General features: G+C 34.4%; 1 protein-coding gene across 1 annotated transcript in view; it reads left to right on the top strand.

Annotated features, from left to right (window-relative positions):
• Window positions 1-12,314, top strand: part of PIKFYVE (phosphoinositide kinase, FYVE-type zinc finger containing) — a 109,707-nt gene that overhangs the window by 75,626 nt on the left and 21,767 nt on the right. Inside the window, exons 24-28 of the mRNA XM_051983674.1 lie at window positions 3,747-3,925; window positions 9,037-9,150; window positions 10,072-10,180; window positions 10,296-10,450; window positions 11,936-12,026. Coding sequence (XP_051839634.1) covers window positions 3,747-3,925; window positions 9,037-9,150; window positions 10,072-10,180; window positions 10,296-10,450; window positions 11,936-12,026 — 648 coding nt within the window. The remainder of the gene's footprint in view (window positions 1-3,746; window positions 3,926-9,036; window positions 9,151-10,071; window positions 10,181-10,295; window positions 10,451-11,935; window positions 12,027-12,314) is intronic.

Genomic DNA, 12,314 nt, shown 5'->3' with positions numbered 1-12,314 from the left:
CTGCACAGTTCTGCTGTGATCTGTGCTGAGTCACTTCCAGTTTAGGGTGGGTATAGCCAGATCCTCTTAGGTTCTGGTGTTTTTTTTTAGAGTGACTTTGAATTTTCTGCTAATCTACTGTTTTGCAAGCAGAGCAGAGCAGGCAGTCTATGCCAGAGTCGGCTGTGTAATTTTTCTAACCACAGAGACCACCCCCGCCCGGTCTGCACAACTTGTTAGCCTCTAGTTCTCTCCCTGCTTGCTCTGATCTGCTCAGGCCCCTCAGGATAAACCTTTTCTGGTGAAATTCCAGATTATCTTTGACTGGTGAGTTGTCATACTACTAATCTTCATGGGTTTTACCAGTCAAGCGCTATTTTTGAGGCCGAATTTAATAATTGGTCGTGAGAGTATGAGAGAGCTTAGAAAGTTGCATGTGCCTTCTCCGCTATCTTGGCTCCTGCCTCAAGTCTTCTTTCTAAATTCTCTTCTACATAGTTATCAAAGTGAAATCCTTAAAACCTATGGTCTGATCATGTCATTCTCCTATTCTATAAATGCCAGTGACTTTGTTATCCCTAGAAGCCTTTTACAGCCTGGCTTCAGTCTTTCTAGTTTTATGCAGTACTCTTCTAGTCTTCTTGCTTTTCCTTTTTTGACTCAGCACCTTTGCACAAATTATACTCCATGTACAAAGGCACGCATTTCTCACCTTAGCTGCTTAGGATCCCAGCTTCCTTTAAATTAAGTTCAAATGACACTTCTTCCTTGATGCCTTTCCTGATTCCCTCAGCTCCTGTTATTTTTCTCTCTTGTATCTGGTATTATTTATTTTGTGTATACCTTAATAAACAGACATCTTGTGGTTTCAAGATTACCAGAGAAATCACAGGTTTTGTTATTATTATTATTTTTTAATATATGTTTCTTGTTTTTCACAAGCTCTTTTGTGGACAATTTTTTTTTGTGACCCTAACATCTAGCTAATTGCCCATACTACAGTAGTAGCTTAATAAATGCTTGCATGATTAATTGGAGTCTTAAGAGGAAAAAGATTAGTTTATTTAGGACATAATGGATTAATTATTTTAAAGTCCCAGTTTTACTTTCAGTGGTCATATTATTTATGTTTCTGTGGATGTTAATGAGTCTTATATCTGTGTTGTAAATTCTTTGAGTCTATGGGTCATTTTGCATTTATAGAATGTTTTATGTATATTACTTCATTTTCACAACAACCTAATAAAGAAAATAGGCAGTGAGAAGTTCAGGTATTGTTCCCATTTTTAAAATAGCTAATGAAACTGAAATTTGGGAAGATTTTGATATACCCAAGTTCCCAAAGTCAATAAAGGGCATAACTAAGTCTCAAAACTAGACTTCCAGAATGGATTTTTTTTTCCTGTGCCTCACTGTCTTTTCCTCTGTCCCTTACTCTAAATCTATGATCCTGTGACCCTTCTCTCTTGTTTTTACTGGGGTGCAAATCACAATTTTAACACATAGTAGAAGCTAATTGCATATTTCAGGAACACTTATCCTACATGAGACCTATTCTCTCTCATTGTTAGTTCCCCCTGTTTCTTGAAATTACCTTCAAGTATTTTGTATTATCTTTGTATGTGATGTTGCAGTCTCCCTAGCATAATATTAAAATTCTAAAAGGCAGGAGTTCTTTTTTGTCTTTGGGTCCTCAGAATGAAGCACAGTACTTAGTACATCTATAACATATACTTTGATAAATGGATGTTGAACTGAATTGAATTGTGTATGGGATAGCCACAGCATTGTTTTAGCATGAGATTGCCAAACTCTGGCCCTCATCAGTGTAGAACATCAAGTGACTGGGAAGTGACACTCATCACTTATAAAACTAAGTATTAATTCAGAGCTTAAAGAAATCTAGGCAAAAATCTTGACTGACATAGCTTTATTATTGCCATCATTATTATTTTGCACCCGTTTTTATGTTCAATGGAGTACAGCTAGATAACTTAATTTTATTTTAGTTGATTATTGACTATATCAATCCAACTACTTGCAACAATCATGACTCATTATTTTAAAATGAAAAAAAATTTATAGTTCTTTCAGTTTTCTATAAAACCTGTTCGTGACAAAATTGTTTTAGTAAATTAGATTGACCATATCACTCCCCTGGTCAAAAAACTTAAGCTGTAAGTTTTACAAAGTTACCTTTGTGAAAACAAATAAACAAAATATTCCCAAAACTAAATTCATTAGATAAAGCCTTCTACATTCTGACTTGTAACTATTTTTCAAGTTTTGTTTAACATTACTCCCCCTCACATTCTAGGTTCTATTTTTCATTCATATGCCTAAGTTCTACAAAAAGCAACAACAACATCTTTAAAGAGTATTTAATTTTTTCTAAATGGATTTTCAAAAATTAATAATGTAAATTAGAGCTCACTAGTGGCCTGCTTGCTTTGGCTTTTTTCTTTTTAACTACCTTTAAAATATTTCTGTAACTGATTAGAACAGGTAAAGTTTTTTTTTTTTAATATTTTATTTTATTTTATTTTATTTAATAATAACTTTATATTGACAGAATCCATGCCAGGGTAATTTTTTTACAACATTATCCCTTGCACTCGTTTCTGTTCCGATTTTTCCCCTCCCTCCCTCCATCCCCTCGCCTAGATGGCAAGCAGTCCTATATATGTTAGATATGTTGCAGTATATCCTAGATACAATATATGTTTGCAGAACTGAACAGTTCTCTTGTTGCACAGGGAGAATTGCATTCAGAAGGTAAAATAACCTGGGAAGAAAAGCAAAATTGCAGTTAGTTCACATTCGTTTCCCAGTGTTCTTTCTTTGGGTGTAGCTGCTTCTGTCCATCATTTATCAGTTGAAACTGTTAGGTCTCTTTGTCAAAGAAATCCACTTCCATCAGAATACATCCTCATACAATATCGTTGTCGAAGTGTATAATGATCTCCTGGTTCTGTGCATTTCACTTAGCATCAGTTCATGTAAGTTTCACCAAGCCTCTCTGTATTCATCCTGCTGGTCATTTCTTACAGAACAATAATATTCCATAACATTCATGTACCACAATTTACCCAGCCATTCTCCAATTGATGGGCATCTTTTCATTTCCCAGCTTCTAGCCACTACAAACAGGGCTGCCACAAACATTTTGGCACATACGAGTCCCTTTCCCTTCTTTAGTATTTCTTTGGGATATAAGCCCAATAGAAACACTGCTGAATCAAAGGGTATGCATAGTTTGATAACTTTTTGGGCATAATTCCAGATTGCTCTCCAGAATGGTTGGATTCAGAACAGGTAAAGTTATAGAACATTACCCGCCTTTTCCATTGTTCTACCATTTGTTTATGTTTTTACAACATCACATGACAGATTTTAAAAAATATTAATAGTGTGTAGTAGAAACTGGTGTTTTAATTTGCACAAAAATAAAATGCTAATTTATCAAGTTCCTTCCTCTAACCCCAGAGAAGGTATTTTTATATTTCCTTGTGATGAAAGTAGTTGTACATAGAAAAACTGGATTTCCTCTTATTCTCAATTGTAATATTTTATGGTTATTAGCTCATTTACTATCTGCTAAATGTTTAACAATATTTTTCAGTGAGATATTGAAGCAGGTATAACACATGGATTGAATAGGATATGCATATAAATAAATCTGCTTGATGTTCATGTCCAAAATGTCTTATATATTTTGTTTTAAAAATCCAACTACTTACATTATCTAAATATATTCTAAATTTCAGGTAACACCAGTTGTTGCTCTTTCCAATGATTCCTGGTCAATGTCATTTGCAAAATACCTTGAGCTTAGATTTTATGGACATCAGTATACTCGGAGAGCTAATGTTGAACCATGTGGTCACTCTATTCACCATGATTATCATCAGTATTTCTCCTATAATCAAATGGTGGCTTCCTTCAGGTAAGATATGGAGAACTAACTATGTTTTCTAAGGTCATGTTTTACTTGAAACTCTCCATGTTTTAAAGTAGCATTTCTCTTATATTGAGAAGAATTATTAATGGATTCTAACATGAGAAAAGTTGGCTTCATATCTCTTACATGTTTTTAGAGGCTTTCTTACTCCAAGCATATTTTCCAGGAAGGAAGATCAGCTTGTGCTTAGATCAATGAATATAGTGTTGGAGAGCAGTGAATATCCAGTTTGGTGATGTATGGTATGAGCTAAAGGAAGTATTGTACCCTCAGCCTGGAAAGAGTGTCTGGAATCAGATTGTGGAATTTAGGTTTCAAGCAAGAATTGTATTTGATTCTATATCTGTTCAAGCTTTTTGAGCAGCTGAGTGATATGGTTAGACCTTTTTTTTTTTTTTTTTTTAATTATTATTAAATAACTTTATTGACAGAACCCATGCCAGGGTAATTTTTTACAGCATTATCCCTTGTACTCACTTCGGTTCTGATTTTTCCCCTCCCTCTCTCCACCCCCTCCCTCAGATGGCAAGCAGTTCTTTATATGTTAAATAGGTTACAGTATATCCTAGATACAATATATGTGTGCAGAATCGAACAGTTCTCTTGTTGCACAGGGAAAATTGGATTCAGAAGGTAGAAATAACCCAGGAAGAAAAACAAAAATGCAAGCAGTTTATATTCATTTCCCAGTGTTCTTTCTTTGGGTATAGCTGCTTCTGTCCATCCTTGATCAATTGAAACTGAATTAGCTCTCTCTATCGAAGAGATCCACTTCCATCAGAATACATCCTCAAACAGTATCATTGTTTTTTTTTTTTTTAAACAAAAATTTTTAATAGGCATATGTTAAAAATTAAGATAATACAAAAAAAATAATTAAGATAATAGGCACACATTAAAATTAATATATAACATACAGCACAAAGATTGTTAATAGGCACATATTAAAATTAACACATAATATATAACACAAAAGTGTTAATAGGCACATATTAAAATAAACATATATAACACAAAGGTTGCTAATAGGCATATTAATAAGGGCATTTTGGGTGGCACAGTGGCTAGAAGGCTGGGCCTGGCATCAATAAAACTTCTCTCTGGTTGTTGCTCAGTTGTGACAGCTATGTCCAGCCCTTGTTGTCCCCATTTGGCCTTTTCTTGGCAGAGATCTTCCCTAGTGGATCCAGTGGATCCATTTTGTCAGATAGTCGGAGGTAAAATGACTTGTCCAGCGCTAGGCAGGATGTGAGGCTAGATTTGAATTCAGTTCTTCTTGACTCCAGGTCCTGTGCTCCATCCCTTTTTTTTTTTTTTTTTTTGCAAGTGGGTTGGGGAGGAGAAAACAGTATCATTGTTGAGGGATATAATGATCTCCTGGTCCTGCTCATTTCACTTAGCATCAGTTAATGTAAGTCTCGCCAGTCCTCTCTGTATTCATCCTGCTGGTCATTCCTTACAGAACAATAATATTCCATAACGTTCATATACCACAATTTACTCAACCATTCTCCAATTGATGGGCATCCATTCATTTTCCTGCTTCTAGCCACTACAAACAGGGCTGCCACAAACATTTTGGCACGTACAGGTCCCCTTTCCCTTCTTTAGTATCTCTTTGGGGTATAAGCCCAGTAGTAATACTGCTGGATCAAAGGGTATGCACAGTTTGATAACTTTGAGGATAGTTCCAAATTGCTCTCCAGAATGGCTGGATGTGTTCACAATTCCACCAACAATGTGTCAGTGGGTCAGACCTATTCTTTAGGGATATCACTATGTGGAAGTTGGATAGGAGATTTGAGAGATGAGGCAAGGAGATTAGGGATGAGCCTATCAAAGTAAGTCAGAGAGAGGGCCTGAACTTGGGGCTGGAAGTGGATGCAAGAGATGTTGGGAAGAGAGAGAGAATTGACAAGCCTGGACAAAGGAGGTGAGCAAGAGTGAAGAAGTGAGGATAGTTCTGACTGTAAGCAATGTGGGGCCCTCAAAGGAACTAGGAAATTAGGATTTAGATGGCAAGATAATGAATTTGTTATTGAGCTAAGACAGTTTGAATGGTCTAAGTATCATCAAGGCACAGATGTCTAGCAGGCATTTGAAGATATAAGATGAACTCAGGAGAAATTTAAAAACTGGAAATACAGATTTGAGAATCATCAGAAGATTAGCAGAATTTGAAATCAAGAGAACTGATGAATTTGCTGAGGGTATAGAGAAAGGTGCCAGGACAGAACCTTGGGACACATTTCTCTATAAAGAAAATGGGCCATGGGTAATGATGATCCTCTGAGGAGACTAGATAGATAGATAGAAGAAAATCACGGTAGATCAATATCTTATAAACCTAAAGAGAAGAAAGTATCCAAAAAGGGTAGGGGAAGGTGTAGCAGGACTGGCAAATAATATCAAACATTGGGTCAAGAATGATGAGAAAGGTCAGTTTTATTCAGGATAGAGGGATAGAGTCAAGCTAAAAGGGATAAGGAAGAGAGTGGAAGATAAAAGTGAGAACAGACAACTTTATTTCCTTTTTTTTTTTTTTTTTTAAGCTTTTTATTTACAAAACATATGCATGGGTAATTTTTCAACATTGACCCTTACAGAACTTTCTGTTCCAAATTTTTCTCTCCTTCCCCCCACTCTCTTCCCTAAATAGCAGGTAGTCCAATACATTTTAAATATATTAAAATATATGTTAAATCCAATATATGTATTTTTAAATTTTTATTTATTTATTTTTAAATTTTTTAATAGCTTTTTATTTACAAGTTGTATGGGTAATTTTACAACATTGACAATTGTTGAACCTTTTGTTCAAATTTTTCCCCTTCTCCCCCCTTCACCCCTTCCCCTAGATGGCAGGATGACCAATAGATGTTAAATATATTAAAGTATAAATTAGATACACAATAAATATACGTGATCAAATCGTTATTTTGCTGTACAAAAAGAATCGGACTCTGAAATAGTGTACAATTAGCCTGTGAAGGAAATCCAAAATGCAGGCAGGCGAAAATACAGGTATTGGGAATTCAATGTAATGGTTCTTAGTCATCTCCCAGAGTTCTTTCTCTGGGCATGGCTGGTTCAATTCATTATTGCTCCATTGGAACTGATTTGGTTCGTCTCATTGCTGAAGATGGCCAGGTCCATCAGAAGTGATCATCATATAGTATTGTTGTTGAAGTATATAGTGATCTCCTGGCCCTGCTCGTTTCACTCAGCATCAGTTCGTGTAAGTCTCTCCAGGCCTTTCTGAAATTGTCCTGTTGGTCATTTCTTATCGAACAATAATATTCCATAATATTCATATACCACAATTTATTCAGCCATTCTCCAGTTGATGGGCATCCACTCAGTTTCCAGTTTCTGGCCACTACAAAGAGGACTGCCACAAACATTTTTGCACATATGGGTCCTTTCCCTTCTTTATGATCTCTTTGGGATATCATAGCCCAATAGTAACACTGCTGGATCAAAGGGTATATACAGTTTGATAACTTTTTTGAGCATAGTTCCAAATTTCTCTCCATAATGGCTGGATGTATTCACAGTTCCACCAACAATGTATCAGTGTCCCTGTTTTCCTACATCTCCAACATTCTGCATTATCTTTCCCTGTCATTCTAGCCAGTCTGATAGGTGTGTAGTGGTATCTCAGAGTTGTCTTAATTTGTATTTCTCTGATTAATAATGATTTGGAGTGTCTTTTCATATGGCTAGAAATAGTTTCAATTTCTTCGTTTGAGAATTGTCAAGCAGACAACTTTCTAGGGTTGGCCTATTAGAAGAATGTTCCGGGAATGGAAAGGAAGGTAAAATATAGGATCGTAGAAGAGTCATTTAAACTTTTTTAAAGGGTTGTATGGTATAGGCATATTTATAGGCAGTATAGAAAGAGTAAGGAGGTAAGGGAAGGTACAGGTAAGGAGAGGCTACAGATTTGAAGAGAGGGATAATGAAAAAGCAAACTGCTGGGTGAGATTGGAGGTTTTGGGGTGAAGGGTACCAGTAGAAGGGTTGGGATTCATAAGGATTACTTTTATATCCTCTGAGACTGGAGCAAAGAAAGAGAGAATAGGAGATGATAATGAATTGGCTTGAAATATGAAATTGAGACGAGAGCGCTTATGGTAAAAGCCAGGTCTTCAATTCATTGGGAGGGTGATGAAGGTGGGGAAGGTAGCTTGAGAATAGAACCAATTAGAGAAAAAAATGGGATACAGCATTAAGGACCCAGTTGAAATTGGATAACAGATTTGTAGTAGATTTAATTAGCTTGGTCATATAATGTGATTCAGCTGGGATTTTAATAGCATGTGAGTAGGAGCAGAAGAGGCTGATAGAGTAATCTAGATTGGAATTTGGAAAGCAGTGAACAGCCTAGTATAAATTCAGTTGTGAAGTGGCTTTCTTGCCATAATACCTAAAAGCAAGATACTAGTGGTTTTGATAGAAGAGAATGGATAGGTACATTTAGATCTAGAACAGGCAAATCTAGATGGAGCAAAAATACATTTCTTTTTTGGAATCTCCTGTGAAAGAAGAAGAGTAGCTGGGGAAGAGAGAGAAGAAATTAGATGTAAGAAGAAATTGCACTGAGACCTGTAGAGGGCTATGAAGATAAAGAAGCTTTTGGACCTCACCTTTGTTCTTATTGGTAGAGGAAATGATCTCTACCAGTGCAGATTGGCTCCTTCTTTGAAACATTTAACAGAGAATGGACTAGCCTGTGACTTTCTGTGGGTTAAACAGTCTTTAAATCTCAGGTGAGATTTGAATGCAAGTCTTCGTTATTGTACATCTGATCATTTTTGTAAGAGGAATCTCATCTGTGAAATTTATTAAGTTTTTACTGCATGCTAAGATACATGGTATATGAGGGCATTGTGTTATGCCTTAGGTGTTTTATGATTTCATTTTGATAACAGCTAAAAGTTATCTGCAAGATTATCATTGTCATTCTTATAAATTTCACTTGTGTCTCAGGATTTAACTGAAGATAACACTCTGAGTAGAGTACATAAAAAATTCCACAGCATCCAGAATAATCATGAAAAGTATATGACATTAATTGTCTTTTCTACTTCCAGTTATTCTCCCATCCGGCTTCTTGAAGTATGTGTTCCATTTCCCAAAATATATATCAAACGTCAGGCCCCCTTAAAACTGTCCATTCTTCAGGATCTTAAGGACTTCTTTCAGAAGTAAGTTTTTTTTTTGTGGGGCCCTCTTTTTGTCTATGTTTTCTTTAATGACATTTACTTTGGAAATTTACACTAGAAGGAATATTCCTATTGTTGCTGTAGAAATTAGAGAATGAGATATTGTTAATAAGAATGGATGAAATGTCAGTTGGATGAAAATTTTTTAGTGAAAAACGTTTCTTCAGATTTTCTTAAATACTATCTTTTTGTACAAAATGTTGGAGCACTTGGAGCTTTTAAATTATTCTAACCACAAAAATAGGAACTGCAATTTCTTTCACATAGAGAACCCTCAGATGAAGAAATTTCTTTATCAATTCAAGCCATCATCTTGTTTGCAAATTATTGCTTTAGGGCATCGAAAGATTAAGTGACTTTGCAGAAGTCACAGACTCAATCTAGCAAGGAAATAAATCCTGTTTTTCTTGGCTATGAGGACAGTACTTGGTCTACTATACTATGGTGCTTCTCAAATCTGTTCACAGTCAGTAGAGATGGCAAAGAATTCACATGATTTTTGTCTTGGTAGTGAATCAATTGCTTCAGAAAGCTAAATATAGTTATCCAGTTTAATTTCTTTGACTTTATTGTAAGAAAATATATTAGTAGGGAGAGGAGTTGAACAAAGAAAGATTCTGTTACTTTGAATTTTTTTTCTTACAGTTGGGTAGGGCTTCATGGTATTTATTTTTTTAGCTTTTATAATTATCAAATTATGTAAAGATCATCATAAAATAATCAGTTACCAGCAAAATAAATAAAATGTGTTTTCATTAACAGTTATATGGTCAATTTTTTTTTCAAACTTTCTTTTAAATTTAAATACTATAACTTATTAAAAATTTTTTTTATTAGTTCTGTGATGATAGAAAATTAAATGTAAGTCATTGAAATATATTTGGCTTCATTTTCTTTTTCAAGAGTATCACAGGTATATCTTGCTGTTGATGAACGACTTGCCTCCTTGAAAACTGACACGTTTAGCAAAACAAGAGAGGAAAAGATGGAAGACATCTTTGCACAAAAAGAGGTAACTGGTTGAGATGGCTAAGAAAATCAATTATTATCTCATAATAATAATAATTTTTCTATTATTTATTTGGAAAGACTCTTAAAGTTACTCAAAATAGCCATCCTCTTCATAGATGGAGGAAGGTGAGTTCAAGAACTGGATTGAAAAAATGCAAGCAAGACTGATGACCTCCTCAATAGAAACCCCCCAACAGCTACAGTCAGTCTTTGAGTCTCTAATTGCTAAGAAACAAAGTCTTTGTGAAATGTTACAAGCCTGGAATAACAGGTAAATTAATAATAACAATAATAATAGTAGTAATAAAAATGAATAAGATTTAAAAAATGTTAAGTTTAGTCATTGATTTTTGCTTTATTCTCAAATTTTCTTATACTGTGACTTTTAATTTAAAAAAAAATCTCTGATTAACAGTCTTCATTTTAAAAAATTGTACTTAGCTTCAAGTTTCACATACTTTTTTTTATTATGTCATCATTGAGGTTGCAAAGTACCAAATAAATTTTTAAAAACTGAAAATAACTATTTTAGGTGTTTTAGTAAATATATTTTATTTTTATGGTATTAACTTTTAAGATTATTTAAAGTTTATGTATTAAAATTTCAGTATTGCAGTATTTATATTTTTAAAAATTTTCAATGGAATGTTTTTCTAGTAGGAGCCTTTTATATACTTGGCTTTGAAATGACAGGATATTCAGAAGTAAGAGAAAAATTTAATTCATATAAATGAAACTCTTTTTTTGTATATCCATCATTAGAATTTATTTTGCTTAATATTAATTCTTTTTTTATAGCTTTTTATTTACAAGATATATACATAGGTAGTTTTTCAACATTGACAATTGCAAATCCTTTTGTTCCAACTTTTTCCCTCCTTCCCTCCATCCCTTCCCTTGATGGCAGGTTGACCAATATATGTTAAATATGTTAAAGTACAAGTTAAATACAATATGTGTATACATGTCCATATAGTTATTTTGCTGTACAAAAAGAATTGGACTTTGAAATAGTGTACAGTTAGCCTGTGAAGGAAATAGGATAAAAATAGAGGGATTGGGAATTCTATGTAGTGGTTCATAGTCATCTCTCAGAGTTCTTTCCCTGGGTATAGCTGGTTCAGTTCATTAATGCTCTATTGGAACTGATTTGGTTCATCTCATTGTTGAAGAAGGCCACGTCCATCAGAATTGATCATCATATAGTATTGTTGTTGAAGTATGTAATGATCTTCTGGTCCTGCTCATTTCACTTAGCATCAGTTCATGTAGTCTCTCCAGGCCTTTCTGAAATCATCCTACTAGTCATTTCTTACAGAAAGATAATATTCCATAATATTTGATAATATTCCATAATTTATTCAGCCATTCTCCAATTGATGGGCATCCACTCAGTTTCCAGTTTCTGACCACTACAAAGAGACCTGCCATAAACATTCTTGCACAAACAGGTCCCTTTCCCTTCTTTAAGATTTCTTTGGGATATAAGCCCAGTAGAAACACTGCTGGATCAAAGGGTATGCACAGTTTGATAATTTTTTGAGCATAGCTCCAAATTGTTCTCCAGAATGGCTGGATGTATTCACAATTCCACCAACAATGTATCAGTATCCCAGATAAATGAAACTTTAAAGCTTTATTATGTATGGCTCACCTAATCATACTGTATTTCTGAGATGTCAACAAATATTTGTAAGCAAAATTGAGTGTACTGTAGACAAATAAATCTACTTTGCTTTTTGTTCTTTCATTGTAGATTACAGGATCTTTTCCAACAGGAAAAAGGTAGGAAACGGCCCTCTGTTCCTCCAAGCCCTGGAAGAATGAGACAAGGAGAAGATAGTAAGGTAATGAAATTTGGCTTTGTGTATTTGGCCTTTGACATGTATATATATTAGTATATATTATAGTAGTAATAAATACTTAAGATAGTCTTAAGTACTTCCTAAGTATTAAGGAGTATCTTTAAAATATTGATGCTGAAAGATAACTAGCCTATTTTACAGAGTATGAAATTAGGCCATTTCAAGAAATATGAGCCAGACTACATTATCACCAAACTTGTGTTTTAATAAGATCTATTCTAATAGAATTCTGTTTTCTTTTACAAAGTTGATGTTTTATAGTTTGTTCTG

This window comes from Antechinus flavipes, chromosome 3 (genome assembly GCF_016432865.1).
Source record: "Antechinus flavipes isolate AdamAnt ecotype Samford, QLD, Australia chromosome 3, AdamAnt_v2, whole genome shotgun sequence".
Classification (NCBI taxonomy): domain Eukaryota; kingdom Metazoa; phylum Chordata; class Mammalia; order Dasyuromorphia; family Dasyuridae; genus Antechinus; species Antechinus flavipes.
Note: the sequence above shows the minus strand (reverse complement) of the source record. Positions and strands in the feature narration are given on the sequence as shown.